Raw genomic sequence first — 25,342 nt, forward strand, 5'->3', positions numbered from 1 at the left:
ATCAATTCTATGTTGCATCCTTAAATTAGGTTAGACTACTAAAAGGCCATACACACAGACACGCACATGTATGCATTTGTATTTATGTATTTATATACCTTCTTAGACACAATCTTATCTCCATTATCTCAATATTATGTCAACAAATTAGAATCATTACAAATAGCTTTATGAAAACTTATTGTGTATTAGTTATGACCTGCTTTCCTGCTTTCCTGCTTTCTTTACATTATTTCTGAAAAGAATAACTTACTTTTTTTGTTGGTAGCCCTCCCTCCCTGCCCTTTTTGTGTTGGACGCCAAGAAGTTTATAGGTAAACTTTACAAATTAAGCATAGCAAATGAGTTGTCCTTTAGAGACAGTATATTTACATTTTTCTCAATTCCAAATTCTTATTTTATCTTTTATTAATCTATTTAGTTACAAGTTGCCTTAAAACAGATGTAATTATAAATGTTTTCATGAAAAAACAATAAAAATTTGTCCTATCACAGTAGAAATAGTTTAGTTCTTTTGTAAATTGCAAAAAGAAGTATAAATTAACTAATAATTCTATCCCACTAGGGAGGGGTTAAAGTTTCCTACCTAAAATCCAGGCTAAAAATGTACTTATCCAGGGCTTCCCTGGTGGCGCGGTGGTTGAGAGTCCGCCTGCCGATGCAGAGGACATGGGTTCGTGCCCTGGTCCGGGAAGATCCCACATGCCGCGGAGCAGCTGGGCCCGTGAGCCATGGCCGCTGAGCCTGCGCGTCCGGAGCCTGTGCTCCGCAACGGGAGAGGCCACAACAGTGAGAGGCCCGCAAAAAAAAAAAAAAAAAAAAAAAAAAGAAGTACTTATCCAAGACAAAGAACATACAGGACCGGGCTTCCAGTAGTGTCTAACAGCTGTAATGTAGGAGGGATAGAAAACTTGCATTTCGATTTTTATCATAAGTAATAACAATTTAGGGAAAAAATCTTCCACAGCATTCTGCTATGAATACCACCCCCAACACTGTCTAACATTCTTGGAACACTGTTACACCCAGGTATCCATATGGCTCACGTCCCCATTCATTCACAACTAGCAAATTATATACACACTTCAGTGTCAAATCTATGACTACATTCTCCACCAAGAAAAAACACACTGCAAAGAAACTACTTAGCTAAATCTAAATCAATGGCACCTGGAGAGGAAATTTTATTTTTGTATTATTATGCTGCTTAGTTATGAAATACTGATAAAAAGATATTGAAATATTAATGGCCCTTCTGAAAAAGTAATCATGATTTCAGAACAAAATAAGAGTTTTTGTTTTCACTGATGGCATACTACTCCATCTGTTCTTTGATTTTTGTCTCCTCCATCTCCCAAAACTTCTTACAACCCCTCTTCCTTCTTTTTATATGCTCTCCTTGCTAAGTCTTTTAAAATTATCCTTTTCCTGGATCCTCCTATAATACCAATCCCTACCAATTGTTAATGCAATCAACAATTTATTTCAAAGCAGAAAGGGAGTCCCTGCCTCACCATCTCTAGGCTAATTGGTGACCCTCCGCCCAGGGCTAAAAATAGCCACAGCTGCTAATTCATGGTCAAATTATTTTTAGGTTTGCATAAAACCTAAAACACATACACCCAGGTCTAAAGACAGCAGGTTGACTCCAATCAGCAAAAGCAGGTGTTTATTGTCTGAAGAGCAATTAAACACTGTATATATTCACATTACCTTTTCATGTCCCATATTACAGGTTTTTGAGCCTGTTTTCAAAACCACTTGGTTTTCCTCTCCTATTAAAAATTTTTTCTTCTCAGCCTATGTAGTATAATCAGATTTCTGAAATTATGAATCAATGGCAATAGAATTTTCCTTACATAAAATGACAGATGCACAGCTAAGAGAATGTTGTAAAATCCTATTTTTTCCCACTGACATATAATGAAAGGAGTGATATATTCCTAGGAACTAAAAGAGCTTATTTCCTTAACTGTTAGTCCCACACACAGGGTCAAAGAAGCCGTGTGCTCTGGCTGCTATTATGACAGCTATTTTTAGGCTGGACACTGACAGCACCAGAACAGGCCAGAGACAACATCAAGCTCCTCGGCAAGGCAGAGACCCCAAATTTCGTAACTTTGTGCTTTTGGTAACATAATGAAGTTATTTACTTTATAAATTAGGATGTTAAATTTCTCACATTGGGTTTTATCTTAACAAGGCCTGGATTTCCTCACAGATATGCAACTTCTCTACACCCAAAATACTGTGAGTTTAATTTATGCTCGTCTTCATCGCCCAAAACGGGTCAAAAGTCAAAAGCCTGATACCTACCCTTGCAGAGCTTACATTACAGTGGGGACAGGAACAAACAAGTAAATAAATATGTAATTCCAAATTGTGATAAACCTTAACAAGGTAAACAGGGTAGAGTGATGAAGAATGACGTAAAGGGGAGGGAGGAAGCAATCTTGATAATCAAGGAGGTCTTCTCTATAGAGGTGATGTTTAAGGTAAGTGAGAAGTGAAGTATGAACAGAAACCAATCAAACAAAGTCATTCAGTCAACAAATATTTATTCAGCATCTGTATCTGCCAGGGTCTGTTGTAGGGGATGGTTACATAACCACAAATCAGACAGATGGCATCCCCACCCTCAAAAAGCTGACATTCTAGTGAGGGGAACAACAATGAACACATTTTTTAAATATGGTAAACTTAGATACTAAAAAAATACTATGACAAACATAAACTAAGATAAACATGATAGTGCCTAAAGGACTGGGGTGGCTTTAGTTTGTCATCATGCAGGGCCTCTCTCAGAGGCTAACAATGAACTGAGATTGAATGAGAGAAGGCAGCAACACTAAGATCTGATAAAAAGCATTCCAAGCAGAAGGAACAGGTGAATAACAAGGGCCCACAGATGGGAATATGCTTGGCATGTTCAGGAGAGGAAAAAATGACCACAGTGGCTGGAGCAAAGCTGGTAAGAGATGAGGTCAGAAGGGGCAGTAGCCAGAAACTGGAGTTTTCAAATTCATTTCTGTTGAAATGGGAAGCCTCTGGAATGGAGTGGTACTTCAGAATGCTTAGTCTAGCTACACTTGGGTGGGTTAAGGGGGATCTACAGGGTATGTACAAAGGTCCTAAACTGGAGAAGAGCTTGCCATGTTCATGGAATTGAAAGGAGATCAGCTGTGGGGAGAGACTATATATACAGGGAGCATAAAAGGAGGTCAGAACAGCGGGCAGGGGACCACTCTGTAAACTGTGGAAAGGAGTTTGGATTTGGAATTTCGGCTTTCATTCGAAATGCAAAGGAAAGTCAAAATGGTTATAAATAGGGGAAGGAATGACAACCATGATCATATTTATATTTGAAAAAGGTTACTAAGGCTGTTACCTGGGAAAAGTACTGGAAGAAGGCAAAGGGGAAGTAAGGACCTGTTAGAATATTAAAAGCCTACTGCAATGGTCCAAAGAATAGGTAATGGTGGCTTGAACTAGGGGGTAACAACGGAGACATCAGATTGTATTTGGATTCTAGACATATTTTAGAGACAGAATCAACAAGACTTGCTAAATTGGATGTTGGGGTTAAGGGAATGGGAAAACTCAAAGACGGCTCCCGTGTATCCGGCACTTTATGTCGGTAAATGTTTAATTTCTCTACAATATGATACTAACTGGTTTCTGGTAACTGTGCTGACGTTAAAATCTGCTGCTGGTACAAGATACAAATGTTGACAGTGGCAAACATTTCTGACCCCCCCGCCAAAAAAAACCCCCAAAAATAACAAAAAAGAAAAAAACCGAAAGAAAAGGCAGACTTAAAGTAACTCACTATGACTGTTTTCCTGGCAGGACCCACTACTCTACGGAAAATGTAGATAGCAAAAGACACTTCGGTAGAAATTTTCTAGAGATCTGGGATTTTAAAAACCATAGCTAGCTGCTTCTCTATCAGCCAAACAAGCTAATTTCAGGCCCACATACATGTGCCTTGGACAGGTGAGACCCTTATGCAACAGTTAAACTAAAAGATTCCTAGAAAGAAATGAGTGAAGACCATTCGAGTAAGAAAAATAAGACAAAGCTTTAGCACAGACTAAAGAAAGTTTCCAAAATTAATATTCAATCACAGAACAATTTTTCATGCTGAAACAAGAACCTGAATATATTCATTCAAACTAAAGAGAGATAAAAATCACTGTGCTTTTTAGTAGCAACTGGAAGCAAAGTACTGAAGTTGAGAATAGCATTTTGAATTTTGGTATCATCAGAAGTTAATAGTAATGGGGTTTTTCCTCCTAAAAGCTTTCTGCAGCATATCCCAGCAGATCTCTTAACCTGGAGCTACATGACTTTTTTTCTCCCTGGAATATTAACATGCATATCAACTCAAGCAAAGAAAACAAAATCAGCTGGCCTAATGCTAACCTCTTGAAAACTATTAATCACAAATTTTAACCAGTCACTCATTCCTAATCTTTACAAGAAAATGGATATTTAAAATTAAAAGCAGGGCTTCCCTGGTGGCGCAGTGGCTAAGAATCTGCCTGCCAGTGCGGGGAATGCGGGTTCGAGCACTGGTCCGGGAAGATCCCACATACCGCGGAGCAACTAAGCCCGTGCACCACAATTACTGAACCTGCGCTCTAGGGCCCGCGAGCCACAGCTACTGAGCCTGCATGCCTAGAGCCCATGCTCCACAAAAAGAGAAGCCACCGCAGTGAGAAGCTCGCACACCAGAAAAAAGAGCAGCCCCCGCTCGCCACAACTAGAGAAAGCCCGCGTGCAGCGACGAAGACCCAATGTAGCCAAAAATAAATAAATAAAAATTAATTAAAAAAAAAAAAAGCAGGGCTTCCCTGGTGGTGCAGTGGTTGAGAGTCCGCCTGCCAATGCAGGGGACACGGGTTCGTGCCCCGGTCCGGGAAGATCCCACATGCCGCAGAGTGGCTGGGCCCGTGAGCCATGGCCGCTGAGCGTGAGCGTCCGGAGTCTGTGCTCCGCAACGGGAGAGGCCAAAACAGTGAGAGGCCCGCGTACCACAAAAAAAAAAAAAAAAAAAAAGCAGTCAATTGTATACATGAAAACCTAAACTACATCAAATTTTCCTTCTAAAGTGTTATAAACTCTAAATTATAAATGTTGCCATTTCTCTGCTATACTTGATTTTATAGGTACACTAGAAATCTTTTCTAGATTAATCTTGAAGGCTACACTGGAGGACTTCTTATTTCAAAAGAGCACCTTCTGAGGAAGGCTCTCTTTAAAAACAAGCATTACGTGTTACTCTTTACTTCTGAAAGCTACAGAAACTAAAATGGTAAGAGGAGGGAAAAATGTTTAAAGCCACAGGTCAAGAAACAGAAGGGAGAGTCTGTGGAGGACAGAGTGTAGGAGGAGGAACAGGACATATTCAGTAGGGCAAAGGTTTTATATACTGTATAAAGAAAAATATGTCTTAAAAATATTGTTTTGTATGCTCCTGTTTCTGTTATATACACACACATATACATGTATATTGAGTCACAGAGTCACAATGTAAAATGTATCTTACCTACTGTCAAAAAAGTTTGAGAATTATTGGCTTAAATAATAATTGTATCCCCTATACAGAGGGGATACAGTTAAGAAGAGAGCCAATCAGTCTGGCAAGGCCTAGGAGGGCGCTTGAAACACAAATGTTATGTAGGGACAAGGTCGGAATAAGACGTGAGGGGCTGGTTGAAATTCAGAATAAGTAATTGACACCCTTTCCCTTGAGATCACTTTAATTATAATGAAATAGAATATGAGGCATTTTTCATTTGCTGGGTTATTTCCCAGTTAAAGAAAAGAAAAAATCAATGATCATCAAGTGGGTTGTGCTTCAAAGAGAATCATTAAATTTAGGAAATGCTTTAAAATGTCTAGATTTTATTTAAATTTGTATTAAATTTTAAAGATGTTATAAAGATTGTACTTCTAATTACATGGTCAGGTAATGAAGACATTCTGGTTAGACATACTGGACTTCTAATTATACCTAACTTTTTGAAACTGTCTTTTGGATTCTGGGACATTGTTCTCTCCTAATTCTCCTTTCTAACTCTCCAACTATGGGTTTGCAACCTCCTTTGCTAACTTGTTCCTCTGCTCAAAAATGTTACCATTCTTAGGGTTCTAGCCTCAACATGGGAGATCCCCAAATAATAATACCTACGATTTCTTGAACATTAATTATGCACTGGAGACTGCTCTAAGTGCCTTACATGTATCACTAATCCTCATAACCACTCTACGATATGTCCAATTACAGTAAAACCAAAGATTAACATGAATTCATATTTAACACAACTGTTGACTGGCAATGAAGAAAGAAAAACGATAGTTACTGAAAAGAGCAGCAAAATCAATTGACAAACTACTATTTATAGGAGGCAGTATAGCAATTAAGAATGTCACTCTCAACCCTACATTCTGAGCATGTAATGCATCCCAGCTCTGCTATTTACGTGCTGTATGACCTTGGTTAAATTATTTCAAAATGCCTCCATTTCATTATCTATAAAATAGGAATAACCCAAGAGAAAAGAAAGCATTTGCCTATACAAAGATCTGTAGCAGCTTTACGGTGAATAAACAAGTTGTGATTTATCTTAACAATGGAAAACTACTTAGCAATAAAAAGTAATGAACTTATTGATACACATAAAATCATTGATAGTTTTCAAAATAACTACGCTGAGTAAAGAAGCCAGACCCCTCCCCTCAAAAAAGACAAAGAAAAATAACACATTACATGACTGCATTTGTATACAGTACTAGAAAATGGAAACAGGTCTATAGTGACAGAAAGCAGAAAGGTGGTTGCCTGGGGACTGGGGATAGGAAGGCAAGATTACAAAGAGGCTTAAGGAAACTTCTGAGGTGATGAATATGTTCATTATCTTGACTGTGGTGATGGTTTCACAGATTTATATATATGTCAAAGCTTACCAATCTGTATACTTTAAATATGTGTAGTTTATCGTGTGCCAGTTATACCTCAATAAGGCTGTTCAGGAAAATTTTTTTAAAAAAGGAATAATATATCTCTCACAGGGTCATTGTGATCACTTAATATTCACTGAAAAATGCTGCTATTATAATTTTAAAGTCTATGATTCATACCTGAATACAAATTTAAAGAATTTTATTGTGCTTCTACGGGGCAAATCCTATACAAACTAATGAAAATAATAATGCCTATAAAAAGTTATAAACACATTAAGTACATTTTTAGCTTAAAGACTCTCCAAACAACAAAAAGATTATATTAATTTTTTTATAGTGTTTCTGAGCAAAGTATTGTGCTAAAGGCATTACCTAGATTATTTCATGTAATCCTTATAACAATCTTTTGAGATAGGTGATATTATCTCCATTTTACATATGAAGATATAAAGGCCTCACAGTGATATGTAACTTACCCAAGTTCATACTGTAAGTAGAAAAGGTAAAACACTCAAGCCAGATCTCACGGACTCCGAAGTCCATGGCAACAATTTTTTTTTACATCACTGAAAGAAGGTCACCTGACTACTGGCTTAGAATGGGAAGTTTCCTAGAATTTAAACAGTTGACAAGGAAGGATTTCACTGCCTAACCTTCAGGAAGTTAACATTCTACTACATAAAGTGAATAAATTAGCATTACTTACCATATCTGTAGCTTGATCTTCTTTCCTTGCAATTCAACTGTTTTGATCTTAAAGTCTATTCCTACAACATAGAAAAAAAAAGGTAAATTGTATCTATGGCTCTGAACATGGCTATACTAAAATTAATTGGTGTAAAAACATACTTTCAAAATTTGTTTGTTTGGTTCTGGAAATTTACTATGTATGCAATTCTGAGCAAAAGTGTCCAACTGTAAACCTCTGTGATATAAGATCCAAGACAGTAGAAGAAATAGTTATATACAGAGATTTTACAATTAGGAAATTTAAAAAATATTTTTTAATATCTAATATTTTAATGCAAAAGAATAAAAAGATGTTTCCTATTAGCAAAAAACATACCCTTCACTAGCTTCCAGAAAAGAATACTACCAGGGATAAAGAGGGTCGTTTCATAATGATGAACAGGTCAATGAATTTAGAAAGTGTAAAAGTACTAGATGTTTATGCATCTAGTAACACAGTGTGTCACAGTACATGAAGCAAAAGTATTATAGGTTCCCCAGGATCTGTCTGCTCTTTAACTAACTAAAATCTTCAATTTGGCCCTTTCAGTTTGTTTCCCATACCCAATTAAAATAAAAAAAGAGGGCCATTTGTCTGACACTTACAAACCTCAGACTATGTCTACAGCCCATATTTTTGTTTCTCTAGGAATTACTGAGAAAATCGTCCTAAAATGATCTGGTTGTCAAGAACAACTCTGAACAGGACTGAACAATCCCAGTTAGGCATAGAATTTGTTAATTAATCTTAATGACAAACCTGACAACCAATACTATTTCAGAAAACTTTCCTGAATAGAAGTGAAATTAGGACAGTCTGAAAGCTCTAAACCCTTTGTGATGGAAACCAGGTAACACTGGAAAACTTCCAAGAATTTAGACTGTTTTAAGCCATCCACCTAACTGTTCAAGACAGAAACCTCATCCTAGACTCCATGATTTTCCCTCTCCATCTCATGTTGTCTATCCTCAAAATAATTAGCAGCAGTTGAAGCAGTTCTTCATTCTTTTCTGCACAAAAACTCTGCTAGTGTTCCTACCTCTCCGGCCACTCATCAATCTTCATTACTGGTTTCTCCTCACCTAACTTTTCTAAAAATTGGAGTGAACGTCTTTTCCCTGATTTTATGGCTTTAAATTCCATGTACACACTGGCAACTCTCAAATTTTATATCATAGCCCAGACTGCTCCCCTTAACTCCAAACTTAAGATACCCAACTGCTTACTGGCTATCTCCAAATCTAATCTTTCACAAAGACTAAAAGCAAAAGTCCCTAAAATAGTCCATAAGGTCTTACACATTCTGCCCACCTCCCCCCTGTTCACTCTGACCTCAGCATTTTCTATATCATCTTTTTAAAAAAAATATTTACTTATTTATTTATTTTTTAAATTTTGGCTGCACTGGGCCTTCACTGAGGCATGCGAGATCTTTAGTTGCAGCATGTGGGCTCCTCAGTTGTGGCAGGCGGCATGCATGCAAGATCTAGTTACCCGACCAGGGATCAAACCTGGGCTCCCTGCATTGGGAGCATGGAGTCTTACCCACTGGAGGACAACCAGGGGAGTCCCAGCCATCTTCTATATCATCTTACTCTGATCTCGCTAACGGTACTGGCTTCCACAAGTTGTTCCACACACAGGTCAGGCAGATTCCCACCTCAAGGTCTCTGTATATACTGTTCTCCCATCCTGGAATACTTTCTTCTCCATCAGAGCTCCTTCCCCTAGCTAACATATCCTAAGCTGCAACTTTTCCTCATGTCCGTTACCCCATGTCCATTATCTGTTAATACTCCCTTAACCCTATTCCTTACTTTTTAATCTTTAACATTCCTTAAATATACTGTATATATTTACTTTTTCTTTTTCTTTTTCTGCCTCCCTTTGCCAAATATAAGATCCAACAAGGGTAGGGATTTTTATCTGTTCAATTCTATTAAATTCCCAGCACCTAGAGCTATGCCTGACATATAAGCAGGCATTCAAGAAATCACTGTTGAATAAACAGATAAATGACATTTTCTAGAGAAAATAAAAGGGTCCCTGAGAAAAGACACAGATGCTTCACCTTTAGGGTGAAACTCACCACTTGACAAGCTCCACACTTGCCTGCTTAGCTTCCAGTCAGCTTTTTAGAGTTTCAGGCAAAAGCATGAAGGACAAAGTTCCAACGAGATATCAAAATAAAAAAGCAAAAACAAACAAAAAAGGAAACCTGGAGGAAACAGGGGCAATACAGAGGAAAAGATATAGTTCTTTTTATCTTCTCAGAACAAGATGGGGGGTTTGGGGGAAGAAACAGTAATCTGAACTAGAAAACTCCTGGAAATTAAAAAGGCAGAAATAATATACTCAACAGAAAGGCTGTAAGGGAAAATTAAGATCTCTCAAAAAATACAACAAAATGACAAAGAATGGAATGTATGTGAGATATGATAAGTCAAAAGATCATACCAGGAGATCTGACATCTAACTCATAAGTTCAAGAAAGAACAGAGAAAATGACACACAGAAAATAGTAATCTAAAAATTATGCAAGAAAACTTAACAGAATCAAAGGAATCTATTTTAGACTGAAAGACTCACCTAGTGCCTAGCATAATGAATAAAATAAGATCTATACCGAATTATATCATCACGAAATTTCAGGGCTGAAGATAAATTTCAGGAATAAAGATAATATTATAAAAGCTTGCAGAGAAACAAACCAGGCCATATTAAACAATCAAGAATAACAACTCTGAACTACTCAACGGCAACACTAGAATCCAGGATACAAAAAGTTCTCGGGGGCTTCCCTGGTGGCACAGTGGTTGAGAGTCCGCCTGCCGATGCAGGGGACACGGGTTCGTGCCCCAGTCCGGGAAGATCCCACATGCCGCGGAGCGGCTAGGCCCGTGAGCCATGGCCATGGAGCCTGCGCGTCCGGAGCCTGTGCTCCGCGACAGGAGAGGCCACAATAGTGAGAGGCCCACGTACTGCAAAAAAGAAAAAAAAAAAAAGTATTCTCGGGCTTCCCTGGTGGCGCAGTGGTTAAGAATCCGCCTGCCAACGCAGGGGACATGGGTTCGAGCCCTGGTCCGGGAAGACCCCACATGCCATGGAGCAACTAAGCCCGTGCGCCACAACTACTGAGCCCGCACGCCTAGAGCCAGTGCTCCACAACGAGAGAAGCCACTGCAATGAGAAGCCCGTGAACTGCAACAAAGAGTAGCCCCTGCTCACTGCAACTAGAGAAAGCCTGCACGCAGCAACGAAGACCCAATGCAGCCAAAAATAAATTAATTTTAAAAAAAAGTATTCCCAACCTATATCCAGCCAAAATCAAATAAGAGTAAAAAAAAGGCATTTCTAAAGATGAAAGATCTCAAAATATTTAGCTCTCGTGCATCTTTTCTAAGACAGCTACTAGGAGAGACTGCTTTACCAAGAATAGGAAGAAAAAGAATCCAGCAAAGAGAGTGATATAGGGAATTCCCTGGTGGTCCAGTGGTTAGGACTTGGTGGTTTCACTGCCGTAGCCTAGGTTCAATCCCTGGTCGGGAAACTAAGATCCCGCAAGCCATGCAGCACACTCCTCCACCCCCCAAAAAAGAGTGATGTAAAGGGCAGTTCAAACTGGCCTAGAGAAGCAACCAGTTCAGGAGAGAATGAGGAAAGAAAACAACAGGACAGAATAAAATGCTAAAATGCAGAGAAAGTGCCAAGAGGTATGCCTCCTAAGAGAAGGAGGGGATGAAATGGTATTAATGGAATTTAAATGAAAAGAAGAGTTCAGAAGGTCTGGCAATTCTGTTGTAGAGTTTGGGATAAAGTATGAATAGTGCCTTGAAATCTAAGCATATGTAACAATGAAGGGACTGTAAACTCAGTAAAAACAGAAAACTGTCCAAGAAAGGAAATGCAATTATAGTACACTACTTGGTTTAGCAGTTAACAAAACGTGTTATAACTATTTGAGAAGATGCAGGGAGAGGAACCAAGAATGCCTCATGGTATTAAGAGTATTCCAATTCTCATCTTCCGTAACAACAAGAGGAAATTTCTCAAATTAGTCTTTTTAAAAGTTAAATACATATGACTAGGGAATATGGGGTTGAGTATCAGAAGTAAAGGCCAAAAAATGTTTGGGAAAGGTAACACACAAGTGAGCATGGGGCAAGGATTTATTGTTGCTGCTGCTGTTGTCATAGGCCTTAAAGTACTAACTTCTAAAACTCTGTAGTTATTACATTAATAGAAACAAAAATTAGGTTAATAGAGGAGGAGGTATGTTTACAAATGTTCTCTCCACTACACAAACACTCCGACTTGATCACCTAACTTCTAGCATGGCCCCAAGCCACCCCTACAGTCTCATTCCTTCCAGCCTTTTTTCTATAGTCACTCTCAAAAACAACTTTTACAACTGTGCACTTTTCCCAAGTAAATACCTTAGTCACTCCAGCACGCACTTTCCACACCCTCAAACATAGGTTGGAAAAACCTATATTTAAGATAGAGTAGAAAAGTTGTTTTTTGTTTTTTTTTAATACCCGTTGCGGAGCACAGGCTCCGTACATTCAGGCTCAGCGGCCATGGCTCACGGGCCCAGCCGCTCCGCGGCATGTGGGATCTTCCCGGACCGGGGCATGAACCCGTGTCCCCTGCATCGGCAGGTGGACTCTCAACCACTGCGCCATCAGGGAAGCCCTAGAAAACTTTTTGATACAAGTTAAAGATTAGGGCAAAATCAATAACTCAGCTGCCAAGAGAAGCTAGGAAAACCTATCACCCTTTAAGATTCTGCCAGGAAGAATCAGATTCTCCTGCAACACTATCATTTGTTAAATTACCACAGACTAGAGCAAAATCATAGGGTTTGATCCAACCAGCGATTCTTTTCCAGCTTTTGCTTACGTAAAAATATACTAGAGGAAATCCCCACTTTTTACAGATTCCTGGGACCCAGTTCAAACAAGTATTTCAATTTACCACAGTCTAATTCGTTTATCAATTTTCAGTTGCTCAGGAAAGTGAGAAACAATATCAGGCAAAACATTTGCCTTAATGATGTTGCACCATCCAGTGGCAAGAAAAGTAACTGCAACTTCTAGTCATTATAAATATCAGTTTTCCAAAACTTGGCTTCTGATGACACATCAATAGTAATTAATGCAGGCAGAAACAACCTATATAATAAACTCCAGATAACCGAAGTTCAACAACGTATAGCTAAATGATCTATATCTGTGGTTTTTAACAGGTGAAAATCAAGTGTTTTCACCACACCAGGAGAGGAAATAGGAATCGCATACCTACAATCCTTTGAATGTAGCTTAGTCTGAAATTTAAAAGACCTAGTCCTAGCTCTGTCATTAACAGCACAAATTTTGAAAAGGCCATTTTCCATAATGGACATCTCCATATGGATGTGAAAATGGAGAATGCAAAAAAGTTCCCTCTAAAGATCCTTTCATTTAATAGTAATAGCTTAGTAAACACTTTGAGAATTTACAATGTGCCAGGTACTGTTTTAAGCCCTTTGCATAGATAACTCATTAAGTCATCAGAACAATCCTAGTCCATACTATTATTTCTATTCTACAAATGATGAGTGAAATAAAAACCAATAGCAGCAGCAAAAGAAAAATCAATTAACACTAATATTCACTGGATAATTAAATATTGTAAGCATTTCACATATACTATCTCATTTAATATTAACAAAAATCCTCTGAGAAAGTACTAATATGCCTATTTTATTTTACTTTGGCCGTGCCACACAGCTTGCAGGATCTTAGTCAGATCAAGGATCACACCCAGGCCCCGGCAATGAGAGTGCCAAGGCCTAACCACTGGATCGCCAGGGAATTCCCCTAATATGCCTATTTTATAGAAGACAAAATATACAATAATTTACTTAAGGTCATAGAATTAATAGGTGGCAAAAACCAGGACTCAATTTCATGTCTGTTTGATTGCAGACCATACATGCTCTTAGCCTATTTTCTACTGAGGTAAAATTCACATAAAATTTACCATTTTAAAGTGAACAATTCAGTATATTCGCAATATTGTACAACCAGCACCTCTATCCAGTTCCAAAACATTTTCATCATCTCAAAAGGAAACTCCATACCCATTAGTCAGTGGCTTTCCATTTCCCCTCCCACCACTCCCCTGGAAACCACCAGTCTGCATTCTGTCTCTATAGATTTACCTATTTTGGATATTTCATATAAATGAAAGCATGTAACATGTGACCTTTTGTGTCTGGCTTCTTTCACCTAGCATAATGTTTTCAAGGTCCATCCACGTTGTAGCATGTATCGGTCAGTACCTCATTCCATTTTATGACTGAATAATATTCCATCATATGTATATACACCATTATCTGCTTATCCACTCATCTGTTGACGGACATTTCGGCTGTTTTCACCTTTTGGCCTTGGTGAAGTGTTGCTATGAATATGCATGTATATGTGTTTATATGAGTACCTGTTTTTAATTCTTTGGGGTATATACAAGAAGTGGAATTGCTGGGTCATATGGTAATTTTGTTTAACTTTTTGAGGAACCACTGTTTTCCACAGCAGCTGCACCATTTACATTTCCACTAGCAATGTATGAGGGTTCAATTTTTCTACACATCCTAACCAATGCTTATTATTTTCCTTTTTATAAGTCATTCTAGGGGGTGCATAAAGTGGTGCCTCACTGTAGTTTTGATTCGCATTTCCCTAATGACTACTGATACTAAACATCAGTTCATGTGCTTGTTGACCATTTGTATACCTTCTCTGGAGAAATGTCTATTCAAGTCCTTTGCCCTTTTTTTTTTTTTGCGGTATGCGGGCCTCTCACTGTTGTGGCCTCTCCCATTGCGGAGCACAGGCTCCGGACGCACAGGCTCAGCAGCCATGGCCCACGGGCCCAGCCGCTTCGCGGCATGTGGGATCTTCCCAGACCGGGGCACAAACCCGTGTGCCCTGCATTGGCAGGTGGACTCTCAACCACTGCGCCACCAGGGAAGCCCCCTTTGCCCATTTTTAAATCAAGTTATCTTTTTGTTGTTGAATTGTAAGAGTTCTTTATATCTTCTGGAAAACAGAGTCATATCACAAATATGGTTTGCAAATATTTCCTCCATTCTATAGGCTGTCTTCACTTTCTTAATTACCTTTGATGCATCAAAGTTTTTAATTTTGATGAAGTCCAATTAAATGATCTGTTTTTTTCTTTTGCTGCATGCCATTAACTACTGATTTTAATTTTTGAAATGTATGAGACAGGATAAGTTCCTGGGAACTGAGAAATTACTGACAAAACCAAAGCTAACTTCAACTCTTCCAACTACATCCTAAGATGTAATAAAGAGATAACACAAGCATTTCTAGTGCAATGTAATATATATGTCTATATATGTATTATCTACAAGCTATTTCACATTATAGTAATGTGTGTTACAGAAGAATAAACCACACTTACTATATACTTGACACTAAATGAAGCAGACAAAATCCTCTGTTGACGGGATTTACATTCCAGGGAGAGAAGACAAAAAAAAATAAAATACGTGAGGAGAGTGTTTCAGGCAGAGGAAACAATAAGTGCGTAGGGTCTGAGGTAGAAATATGCTTGGCATGTTCAGGAAAGATAAGTAGGAGTTTGGGTACAGTGATAACGAGTCTTCTGATCCATGAACATGGTAGATGAACATGGTTCATCATCCATGAACATGAACATGATCTCTGTTTATTTGGGTCTTCTTTAAGTTCTCTCAACAGTATTTTGTAGTTTTCAGTGCCTAGGTCTTGCACATATTTTGTTAAATTTATCCCTACTTCATTTTGTGGATAATACCGTAAATGGTAATTTCAAGTTTTATTTTCCAATTGTTTTTTTTTTTTGCTAAATATAGAATACAATTTATTTTTGTATTGACCTTGTATCCTGCAACCTTGCTACATTCACTTATTAATTACAGTTGCTCTTTTTTTTTGGGGGGGGTGATGGTGGCTTAGAATTTCAATGTATATAATCAGGTAGTCTGTATAAAGGCACTTCCATATCATCTTCCTTTTCAACCTCTATGACTTGCTTCTTTCCCTTGCCTTATTGTACTAGTTAGGACCTCTAATACATTGTTGTTTTGTACTTGATCCTCAAAAGAGAAAGCTTAGACTGAAAGTTTCACCATTAAAGTATTGTGTTAACTGTACATCATTTAGTTGGTTGAGGAAATGTCCTGTTCCTAGTTTGGTGAGGTATCATGATGCAAAATGAGGTTGCATTTTGTCAAAGGGTTTTCTATACGTATTAAAGATGTTCATGATTTTTCTTCTTTATTCCAGTAAGGTGGATAATTAAAATTGATTTTGAATGTGAAGTCAACATTGGATTCCTGAAATAAATCTCACTTGGTTGTGACATATTATTCATTTTATAAGTTCCTGGAATTGATTTGCAAGTTAGATAAGAGTTCTTATATACATGTTCATGAAAGACATGTCAATGATCATTTGGAATAGGTCTTATCTTTATATGGTTTTAGTATCCAAGATAAAGCTGGTCCCATAAATGATTTGGAAGTGTGCCCTCCTCCTATATTTATTGAAGTAGTTTAAGATTGGTATTTTCTCCCTTAAACATTAGATAAAATGCATCAGTGGTGGCACAGTGGTTGAGAGTCTGCCTGCCGATGCAGGGGACACGGGTTCGTGCCCCGGTCCGGGAAGATCCCACATGCCGTGGAGCGGCTGGGCCCGTGAGCCATGGCCGCTGAGCCTGTGTGTCCGGAGCCTGTGCTCCGCAACGGGAGAGGCCACAACAGTGAGAGGCCCACGTACCGCAAAAAAAAAAAAAAAAAAAATGCACCAGTGAAGCCACCTGGGCCTTGAGGCTTCTTTCAGAGAATTTTAAACTAAGATTCAGTTTCTTTTTATTTCTTTACTATTTTAATTTTTTTTTAATTTTTTGGCCACACTGCACAGTATGTGGGTTCTTAGTTCCTGGACCAGAGATCAAACCCGTGTCCCCTGCAGTGAAAGCGCTGAGTCTTAACCACTGGACCGCCAGGTAAGTCCCTCAATTTCTTTAATATATGTCTACTTAATCAATTACTAAAGAGGAATGTTGAAACATCCAGCTATGTAATTGTACATTGTCTATTTCTCCTTCCAATTCTGTCAGGTTTTGCTTCAGGTATTTTGAAACTATTAGGTATATAAATATGATAAATTGACAACTTTACTGTTCTGAAAAGTCTGTATTACTGTAAAGTCTGTATTTATCCCTCACTCTGAAATCTATTTTGTCAAATATTAATAGTCATTTGAGCTTTTTTATGATTAATAGCTTATTAGATATCCCTAATTTTTTTTAAGTGGTTGCACTAGCATTTATAATATACATTTTTAACTTAGGACAGTCTACCTTCAAACAGTATTATACCACTTCTGGTATTAATATAAGACACTTATAGCAGTATACTTCCATTTTCTCCTATTACTGGGCTATTTAAAAAATCTTTTTTCTTCTACATGTTACACTTCTACGTTTTCTAAATATTATGAATCCTATAAAACATAGAAATCTTTGCTTTAAATAGTCAATTGTCTTTGAAATAAACTAAAATGAGAAAAAAGTGTTTTATATTTCCCCACATATTTACCATTTCTTAATCTCTTCATTCCTTTGTGCAGATCTGAGTTTCCATCTGGCATGATTTTCTTCAGCCTGAAAAACTTCCTTTAACATTTGTAATAGTGCAGGACTGCCGGCAAGAAATTCTCTCAGCTTTTGTATGGAAAATGTCTTTATTTTGACTTCATTTTTGAAAGATATTTTTGTTAGGATTAAATTCTAACTTGATAAGTTTTTTCCTTTCAGAACTTTCAATATGTAATTTCACTGTCTTCTGGCTTGCATTGTTTCTTTCTCCAACTCCCCAATGTGGGGAGAACTGTAGATTTAAGAAATTTTTTATTTTGCAATTATTTTACAAAAAAGTTGCAAAAAATAGCTCAGAGTTCACATATACCTTTCATCTAAGCTTCTCCTAATGTTAACACTTACATAACCATAGTACATTTATCAAAAATAAGAAAGTAACACTGGTACAATGCAAACTACAGAACTAATCCACCAGTTTTTGTTTTTTGTTTTTTGTTTTTTTTACTAATGTCACTGTATTCCAGAATCCAATCCAGATTCCCACTTTGTATTTAGCTGTCATACGTCTCTAGTCTCCTCCAATCTGTGACAGTTACTCAGTCTTTTCTTGTCTTTCATGACCTTGATACTTTCGAAGAATACTGGTCAGGTATTTTGTAGAATTCTCCCTCAATTTGGGTTTGTCTGCTGCCTTCTCATAATTAGAGTAAGATTTTGCATTTTTTGATAAGAATACCACAAAACACCACAGATGTAATGTTTTGCCTTTCTTGGTTCATTATACCAAGTATATATTGTGGATGTCTTCTTTCTATGATATTAACCTTAATAACTTAGTTAAGGTGGTATCTACAGAGCTTCTCTCCGCTGTAAATTTGCTGTTTTTCCCTTTGTAATCAATAATTTCTAAGAGAAAATACCTTGAGACTATGCAAACGTTTCTCATCGTACCTCCACCCAGTGGTTTTACCTTCCATCACTGGACTGCCCGTGACAACTATTACTGCAGTATTTGCATAACGGTGATTTTGTTTCAGTCACGGTTTTACACTTATTAATTGGAATTCTTCATTTATGATTTGTCCCTTCTACCCACCAACCTATCTGTTTGTTTTATACATACCAATATGGACTCATGGCTATTTTATTCTATTGGTAGTAATGCAATATTATAATTATTTCATTACAGCTTTGGACATTAGAAGCTCTTTCAGGTTGGTTCTTACATACTTTTTTTAAATTAATTAATTAATTTTTGGCTGTGTTGGGTCTTCGTTGCTGCACGCAGGCTTTCTCTAGTTGCAGCGAGTGGGGGCTACTCCTCATTGCGGTGTGCGGGCTTCTCATTGCGGTGGCTTCTCTTGTTGTGGAGCACGGCTCTAGGCACGTGGACTTCAGTAGTTGTGGCCCACGGGCTCAATAGTTCTGGCTCAAGGGCTCTAGAGCGCAGGCTCAATAGTTGTGGCGCATGGGCTCTAGAGCACAGGCTCAGTAGCTGTGGCGCACAGGCTTAGCTGCTCCGCTGCATGTGGGATCGTCCCAGACCAGGGCTCGAACCTGTGTCCCCTGCATTGGCAGGCAGATTCTTAACCACTGAACCACTAGGGAAGCCCGGTTCTTACATACTTTTGACATATCCCATCCTTTTCTGAGCACTTCTTCATTTTCTGGCACCAAAGATGCTCCCATATATCCCAGTTCTGGAGGCAGTCAGTTCTTTTTAAGAGTCCTGGTTCCTTTTGTTGAAAAACTGAATGTAGAGTCCAAGATCTGGGCACTAGGCATGCTCACTGCTTCTTCTAGGCATTCCCAGAGGACAGAGTGAGAAAATATATTTATGTACACTAATCCATGCATATACACACACCTGTATTTCCACAACCACCTGCATGTATAATATATAAAACCATGAGTTCATACTGATAACTCTGATTCCAATTCAACATCACAGAGTTCCTTCTAGTCTTCTTCCTTTCCTTAACCTCTTTAATAGTAGAAACCTGGCTCTCATTATCTAAAATATATTTACTTATGTGTTCATTCCTAGTATATAGTTTCCAACTTGCTAACCCATACCACCCTTGTGAGAAATCAGAATCACCAAAATGCATGTTTACAGTCCTTTTTACCTTTAGTCTTACAATAGCTAATCAAATACTGTTTTCTAAAGGTATTTTGATTATTCTTTTCTTCTTCCTCAGTGTGGTTATTTGCTCATTTGTTGGCTCATATTGTTTCATAAAAAGTCAACAGCTGTTCTTATCTTTGTCCCTCTGTATATGTAATGTGGTCTTTTTTCCCTCTGGCTTCTCTAAGATTTCTCCTTGTAACTGGTTTTTAGCCACTGGGTTAGCACGTGTCTCAGTGTGATTTTCTCTATGTTCATCCTACCTAGGTTCATAAAGTCTATGGGATTACAGTTCTCGTCATTACTTGGAAAATTTTCAGCCATTATTTCTTCAAATACTTCTTCTGCAACCACAGGACCCCCACCTGCCGTCCTAGAGTCCAAATGCACATGCATGAGACTGCTTGATAATGTCCCACACATCACTGAGGCTCTCTCCTTTTTTTCCCTTTTTCCCCCTGTGTTTCATTTTGCACAGTTTCTATTACCTTACACTGATCTTTTCTTCTGCAGTGTCTTTTCTTGTTTTAATCTGCTGTTAAGCCCATCAGCTGAATTTTTCATTTCAGATATTGTGTTTTTCAGTTCTAGGAGTTCTAATAGGTCTTTTTTACATCTTACATTTCTCTCACGTTCATGCTTCCTTTTTTTTTTTTTTTTTTTTTTTTTGCAGTACGCGGGCCTCTCACTGTTGTGGCTTCTCCCGTTGCGGAGCACAGGCTCCAGATGTGCAGGCCCAGCGGCCATGGCTCACGGGCCCAGCCACTCCGCGGCATGTGGGATCCTCCTGGACCGGGGCACGAACCCGTGTCCCCTGCATCGGCAGGCGGACTCTCAACCACTGCGCCACCAGGGAAGCCCTCATGCTTCCTTTAAATGCTTCCATGGGTTTCTTACATGTTGAGTTTTGTTCAGGTGGGCAGCTAAATTAGTTGAGAATCAGCTTAATCCTTTTGAGGCCTATTTTTCAGCACAGTTTTAAGGTGGGACTTGAGTAGCCCCTTTTCTAAAGTTACTTTGGCCCTACTCCTAAGGAGTACCGTATCTGGGGACTCTCCCAAATGGTTCTGATATTCCACAAGGTCTCTCCATTCTGGCTGGTCAAAACTAGAAATACCTCACAACCCAACGTTAAGTCCCAATACTTCTACCAAGTCTCTGGTAGTTGTTCTTCCTCTAATAGTTAGTTGTTCTTTGCCCAGCCTATGGAGCTCCACCCAGCTTAGTATCCAGCCAAAGAGTCAAAGGAGCTCCTCTGCAGATTTCTGGATTTCACTGTCTGTGTAACCCCATCTTCTATGGTAATCACCCCTGCAAATTCCAGCCTCTCAAGTCTATTCTCTGACTTGTACCTCCTTGGCCCAACAAGACTGCCTCACCCTGCTTAGATTCTAATTAACTTAGATTCTAACTGGAATCTAGTTTCAGAAAGAAAGCCTGTGAGATTCGCAGGGCTGAATTTTATTTTCCTTCTCTCAGGGAATGCAGTCCTGCCCTGCCTGTTGTATGTGTTTTGTCCAAGTTCCTCCTTATTTATGGCCAGAGGGCTAATCTGGTACCAGTAAATTACTCTGTAATGTCCAGAAGTAAAAGTTCTCAACAGCTTTATTGTCTTTTAAAGGTTTAAGCAATCCTTAATCTTTCCTGGGATATGTTCCCAATCATTTGAGAACCTAATGAAAATCATGGATCCTTTGCACATGCCCTCACACCAATGTGCATACATACAAAATTTGTAAGTAGAATTTCAGGGAGTTCATAGCCTCTGCCCCAGTCCCCCCACCTTCTATTGTTCCAGAGGGCTGTAACTTATAGTATTGGTACACTACACTATCATTCTTTCCAGGTTTTAGGGCCAATTTTTATTTACTGAAAACTTGCTAAGTGTGAAATTAAAGTATTTGAGCCAAGGAAGTTTTTTTTTTTAAATCAAATGAGACTTTTTTTTTTAAGTTTATTACGAAGTTCAGAAACAATCCAGCTATTATTCTTTCTCCACCTGTGACAGATAAAATTTCTCACATATCTTCATGATGATATACTGGCAGTCTGACACTACAGAGTGAAGAAACAAAGCCAAAGTCATCTGGACTTTGTACCCGATTTCGTAATTAGCTTTTTTCATTATATAATTATTAAAAGGTGAATTATTTTCTTTTACTATCCCAAATCTAGCCACCAGCAAGAGCAACACTGATACTGAATTATAAATATATATATTTCATATACATACTTACTCACCATTCTTCTCTAACCGCTGTTAAAAGCTGGCATTCTTCTAGGATACAAGTCCTTAGAGTACATGCCAGCTCTGTCAGGCCAGATGTATGTGAATAAATCACCTCAGAAGTCACCCTAGTCCTATGTGCTCACAATAAACACCTGTTGATTTAAGTAATGGAAGAAAGTTGAGAGGGTAGAGACAGAAGGGTGAATTGGAAAGGACAGTACTTTGGGGTACTTAATATCTAATTAACAAAAATCAATTGACCAGAAAATTAAGGGTTTATTTCTGAACTCTCCACTCTAGTCCACTGATCTGTATGTCTGTCTTTACACTAGTACCACACTGCCTTGATTACTGTAGCTTTGCTTTAAGTTTTGAAATCAGGTAGTGTGTCTTCCAACTTTGTACTTCTTTTCAAGGTAATTTTGGCTATTTCCACATGACTCTTAGGGGCCACCTGTCAACTTCTGCAAACAAGCTAGCTAGGATTTTGATAGGAATTGCACTGACTGTGTAGGTCAATTTGGGTAGTACTGCCATCTTAATATTGTCTTCCAGTCCATGAGCAGTGGGGTAATCTTTCCATTTACTTAGATCTTCTTTAAGCTCTTTCAACAGTGTTTTCAGTGTGCAAGTGTTGCAGTTCTTTTATCAAATTTATTCCTAAATACTGGTTTCTTTTGATGTCACTGTAAATGGAATTATTGTCTTAAATTCGTTTTTGGATGTTTCACTGCCAGTGTATATAAATACATTTCATTTCTGCATATTGCTCTTATAACTCATTCACAGACTTTTAAAAACCAAAGTAGCTAAAGTATCTGTACATTATATTACCTTAAAATTACATGACAAATGCCAACAAAAGTCATTCTAACAAAAAATAATTTCATCCAAGTAAACCAAAGAAGCTGACATCACACGGTAATATATAATAAAGCCCAAGAACTGCTGTATCTGTAAGTCAGGATGAAGAAAGTCTTATTTGTTATGCACTAATTTTAGAGACACTCCTCTAATTCATAAAGTCATTAGGTTTCTCACAAGTAATATAGTTGGAAAAGACAGCTGGGAAATCTGACAAATTCCACATCAGTTAATAGACAGTAATATAAAAGCAAGAGAAGCAATACCACAAAAACAGAAAATTAACATGTTTCTCTATGCACAAAAGATGTGATGCCTTTTCTCGACCTGCCAGAGTAAGTTTTCCTATTTGAAAATTTAAAGTTTCCTTTAATATCTATATTTGTAATACCCATGTGGCATTTTAAATATTTACTTAGAATTTCCATTTTACCACCTACCAAATTTGGTAAAAATGAAAAAAATATAACCAATTCACACGTACATCTCACACAATTTCTGAAAACCCAAATGCTCTGAAAAAGTAAAAAACACAACCCACTTACTATGTCTTAATTATTTTGAATTCAAAATTAGTGTAGTAGAAAGTAATAAGCTTTGCTCTGTTTCACAGAAGTCATAAGATTTGTTTCATTGGAGTCACACATTTCCAGAGGTAGTTTTAAATTTGGCATGTGTAGTTAACTCCTTGAGTCCCTAATGAACTTCCTCCATTCCTTTATTCCTGAGCTTCTTTTATAATGCTCCTTTGACACTTTTCTAAAAAGGAAAGAGAAACTTTTTTCATGTCAAAGAACTGAGCAAGTAGATTCTGTGATAAAACACCATTAGCTGCTTTTGTTGCTACTTCCACTACTCAAAACTTTGGAGGCACCTTCCAGAAGCTAGTGTTCTCTAGAACATGGCGGTATCTTCATATGTTCTTATTTGGTACCACAGCATCAAGAGTAACTCTGCCTCAAATAACTATCATGATCCCTCTAAAACTATTCCAATCATACTGATGATCTGTTAGGTTATACACTACACATCAATAAGCAAATATAAGGTTAGGGCTGACAGTGAATTAACTTTAGGAATTAAGAAAGGCAGTATGGACCACCGTGATTAAGAGGATACAGACAAACATGCCCTCTGACTCTGCCAAGTACTAGCTGTGTTGCACTGGGTGAAACTTTAACCTCTCTAGACCTGTTTCCCTCATCCACAACAGGAATTAAAATTTCTATCACCAGTATGCTGCGAGGATTACATGAGAATTAATGTGTAAAAAGTCTAGGATGGCACATAAAAAGCCCTCAATGAAGCTATTACATTGGTTCTGAACATTACTCTAGCTACCCAATTTCAGCCTTCTCCCAGTCTTAACGCTTTGCCGTTAGTGAGTCAAACTGTCTATCTTCTTTTTGGCCTGCCCTTATCTTATTCTCCTGATACCTCCTTGATCCAGACCAAACTGTATTCCAAGCAACATCTCAAGGCAGCAACATTGTTCTCAATTTTTCCAGAACTTGCTCACTCACCTTCTAACCCTTTGTTGCTTTCTATCTTCCTTCCCCTTTTATGGATATTTGCAACTTTTCAAGTATTAAAAGGTTTTCTAAATCATTAAAATGAGTTCATATACTATCTCTAAAGGCCACCGAATCTCCAGAATCTAGGACTTGTTGATCAACTGTTTCAAACTTATTAATGCATAATGCTTATTACTCTCTAAGTAACATGACAACTTGCTATTTAGCCACGAAATTTTTACATCAGAATAATACTTTGCAATGGCATTTGTTTATTCTGTATTAGATAAAACATAGCCACTTTAAATTCCTGCTAATCCACTTGACTTCCCCAAATCTTTAAGTCCTCCTCCCCTTTAGATTTCAGATGAGGTTTTATTTAATGTTTTTCGTTTTTAGTCTTTTTTTTTTTTAAATGGATTTATTTTTGGCTGCATTGGGTCTTTGCTGTTGCGCGTGAGCTTTCTCTAGTTGCGGCGAGCAGGGACTACTCTTCCTTGTGGTGCTCAGGCTTCTTATTGCGGTAGCTTCTCTTGTTGCAATAGCTTCTCTTGTTGCGGCAGCTCCTCTTGTTGCGGAGCACGGGCTCTAGGCGCACAGGCTCAGTAGTTGTGGCGCATGGGCTTAGCTGCTCCGCAGCATGTGGGATCTTCCCAGAGCAGGGCTCGAACCCATGTCCCCTGCATTGGCAGGCGGATTCTTAACCACTGCGTCACCAGGGAAGTCCTCCTTTTTTTAGTCTTAAGAAACAAAAACAAAAAAACCTTTCAAGCAACCCTCTTCTCTAGCTTATTTATCAGAGAGACAAAAACATCTGCTTAAACAAGTTAAATCTGTGCTGATCCACTCAGGACACTGCCAGCCAAAGCACAAAACCATTTCAATTCCAACAGAGAGCCGGGAGGAGGTGGACGGGAAGGATCTTCAAATGGCATCAGGCAATAAATGACTTAATGGAGGGGATGAGGACTGTTTTCCCTACTGGAAAATAAAGGATAGTTCTACTTTTGGCACTTAAGAATTTAGGAGGCATGGCTTGTTAAGAATGTTTGATGTGGGGAAAGGGGATGTACTAATAAAATTTAAGCATAATGTTCTCTAATTCCTTAGCAATATTCCACTTTCAATTATCTCATCTTGGCATCTTTTTTCTTCTACTGTCTAGGAAGCCTGTACTCTCACGTTGCTGCATGTATCTGCTTCAAAATTTAGAACCAGGCATGCCTCTTCAAGACCTCCAAATTAAG

The 25,342-nt window shown here is 38.2% G+C and overlaps 1 protein-coding gene across 1 annotated transcript in view; it reads right to left on the reverse strand.

Annotated features, from left to right (window-relative positions):
* The window catches only part of RAB10 (RAB10, member RAS oncogene family), a 73,645-nt gene that overhangs the window by 14,948 nt on the left and 33,355 nt on the right, over positions 1-25,342 (reverse strand). The window contains exon 2 of the mRNA XM_030858205.3: positions 7,676-7,736. Coding sequence (XP_030714065.1) covers positions 7,676-7,736 — 61 coding nt within the window. The remainder of the gene's footprint in view (positions 1-7,675; positions 7,737-25,342) is intronic.

The sequence above is a fragment of the Globicephala melas genome, chromosome 12 (genome assembly GCF_963455315.2).
Source record: "Globicephala melas chromosome 12, mGloMel1.2, whole genome shotgun sequence".
Taxonomy (NCBI): Eukaryota; Metazoa; Chordata; class Mammalia; order Artiodactyla; family Delphinidae; genus Globicephala; species Globicephala melas.